This window comes from Poecilia formosa, unplaced genomic scaffold, assembly GCF_000485575.1.
Source record: "Poecilia formosa unplaced genomic scaffold, Poecilia_formosa-5.1.2 Scaffold80, whole genome shotgun sequence".
Lineage (NCBI taxonomy): Eukaryota > Metazoa > Chordata > Actinopteri > Cyprinodontiformes > Poeciliidae > Poecilia > Poecilia formosa.
Window position 1 is genome coordinate 332901 of NW_006800019.1, and position 2230 is coordinate 335130.

The 2230-nt window shown below is 38.7% G+C and overlaps 1 protein-coding gene across 2 annotated transcripts in view; it reads right to left on the reverse strand.

Moving 5' to 3' along the window:
• Positions 1–340: 340 nt before the first annotated feature.
• Positions 341–2230, reverse strand: part of LOC103141102 (homeobox protein Hox-C8a) — a 21655-nt gene continuing 19765 nt past the window's right edge. Inside the window, exon 2 of one of the 2 annotated variants that reach the window (XM_007556550.2) lies at positions 341–2054. In XM_007556550.2, coding sequence (XP_007556612.1) covers positions 1738–2054 — 317 coding nt within the window. In that variant the 3' untranslated portion in view covers positions 341–1737. The remainder of the gene's footprint in view (positions 2055–2230) is intronic. The other variant, XM_007556554.2, reaches the window with a different exon arrangement.

Sequence of the window (2230 nt, forward strand, 5' to 3'; positions counted from 1 at the left end):
CAGAAAGTTTAATTAGTGTGGCCAAGAGGATGTTTAACGTGCATGCGCAAATGTTCAAGAGGCTGAAAAGTATTAGCAGAAAAAAGAATAATCAAGGCATCAAGATGTTTAGTCTCTGCTGACTGAGATGATTTAATTATTTGTAATGAGCCACCATTACAAGTGCAAGAACTCTGGGTCTCATTGGCGCTAACAAAGAGGTGCGCCAATGGGAAATGGGTTTAGTTTTCTAAAACTCATGAAGGTTCCTCGTTGTAATGTGTGCTAATACTTGTACGATATTAACGTGCTGTGTGACAAAGAATAAATAAATAAATAAAAAAAACATGAAAACCAGAAATTAATGTGAGCCATCTTGTTTATTTGTGATTTTACATCAACAATGGCGAAGGGGGCGGGGGATGAGGGAACACACAATTCCGTCTTTCACAGGAGAAACAACAAGAAAACGAGCATATTGTTATGTTAACATCAATATAGAACAAGACGTACATAAAGATTATATTCAGTGCAAAAAAAAACAAAAAAACAAAAACAAAAAACAACTACTCTATTTCACCAGAACAGTCAAATAAAAAGTTCCCTTTCTAAAACTTTAAAATTCTTGTCATTGTTGCAGGTATCATTAAAACGCAGTCTATGTGCGTCGTAGGCAGTTTTTAGTTGTTGGGGAGAATAGCTTGCAATCAGATCAGAGCGATGCCACGCATGTGTGGAATATAAGAAATGATGCGAGGAAAGAGCTCTGAGCTTTAGGTAGTGCTGCGGTACAATTTCCCAAAACAAAATAATAATTAAAAAAAATAGTCATATAAATTTGTTCGCTTGGCTTTGAGCTAAATTGTCTTCCCAAGACTCCAAAAAGAAATAAAAAAAAAGAAAATAAAATAAAAATTGTCTTCAACAAGTGTTTATTGTATTTAGGGTAAATGCTACACACATAACTTAATAATATAAGGTTGATATAGAACATTTTAAAAATTAAAAACCATATGAAATCTCTATATTCAGAAATCTCTATTGCAATTTCCCCCAGGTTTACATAGGTAGCATCAAAGGATTTCAAACAGTTGTATTTCCCTGGTGATCCGAGGAAAAACGAAGGATGTTGGAGGAGCTATCATGGCTACGCGCCGTTCACGTAAAAATCAGAAGGAAATACAAAGTAATCCTTGTAAAAAAAAATCAAATCTAAATGTGTCGTTTACAGCCTGGTGTAACAGTGCGATGATGTCTGAACACTCACTAATAAGCTACAGGCCCTACGTTTCTTTAATAGCTTCGAGTCTGAAATGTTCTTGCATCTATTTACAACAAGTCGGCGTTATTGATCACGTTCTAATTTTGACTTCTTTGATACGAAAAGCAAATTTGAAGAAAAAGAAACTATGAAAACAAAGCCATTTTCAATCTAACATGCGTTTTTAATTTGCCCCTTGTATTTTTGTGCATGGGTGAGAGTCCTAATGTTAACGAACATTCTACTAGCTTTGCATCGCTTCTTCGAAATGACAATGTTGGGATCATGTTGGGAAAATCGAGTGGGGGAGAAAGAGAATTCTGTCTATTTATGACAGCAATATTGGTGGGATTCCTGTTCCCTCTTGACAAAATGGGAAGGGTGGTCATAAAAATGACGCTCTCTGCCTCCTTGTGGCTCTTCGTCTGTTTATGGGACCTCTCTCATTTTTTTTTCTCTCGTTTCCAGCCATATAACCATAAAAAGGACCATAAAAATCACTCCTTGGTTTCTTCTTTCTCTTCCGCTTCTTTCTCTTCCCCCTCGTCCCCTTCACCGTCCTCGTTGCCCTCTTCCTCGGCCTCGGCTTCGGCCTCCCCTCTCTGACCAGGAAACTTGTCTTTGTTGTTCTCCTTTTTCCACTTCATCCTCCTGTTCTGAAACCAGATCTTCACCTGACGCTCGGTGAGGCTCAGGGCATGGGACACCTCAATCCTCCTCTTGCGGGTCAGATAAGGGTTGAAGAGGAACTCCTTCTCCAGTTCGAGGGTCTGGTAGCGGCTGTAGGTTTGTCTCCCGTTCCTTCTGCCTGGGGCTTGGGTGATATAAAGTCAGAGGTTAGCTTGACGCATTGGAAACATTGATGAATAAAAACGGTGGATACAAATGAAACACTTATCGAGCTGAATCAGAATTTCCTTGGAAAGTGTGTGGGGGGAAAAAAATCTCTTTTCAGGAGTTACTAGTAGCAAGCAGAAAGCAATAGCTCTC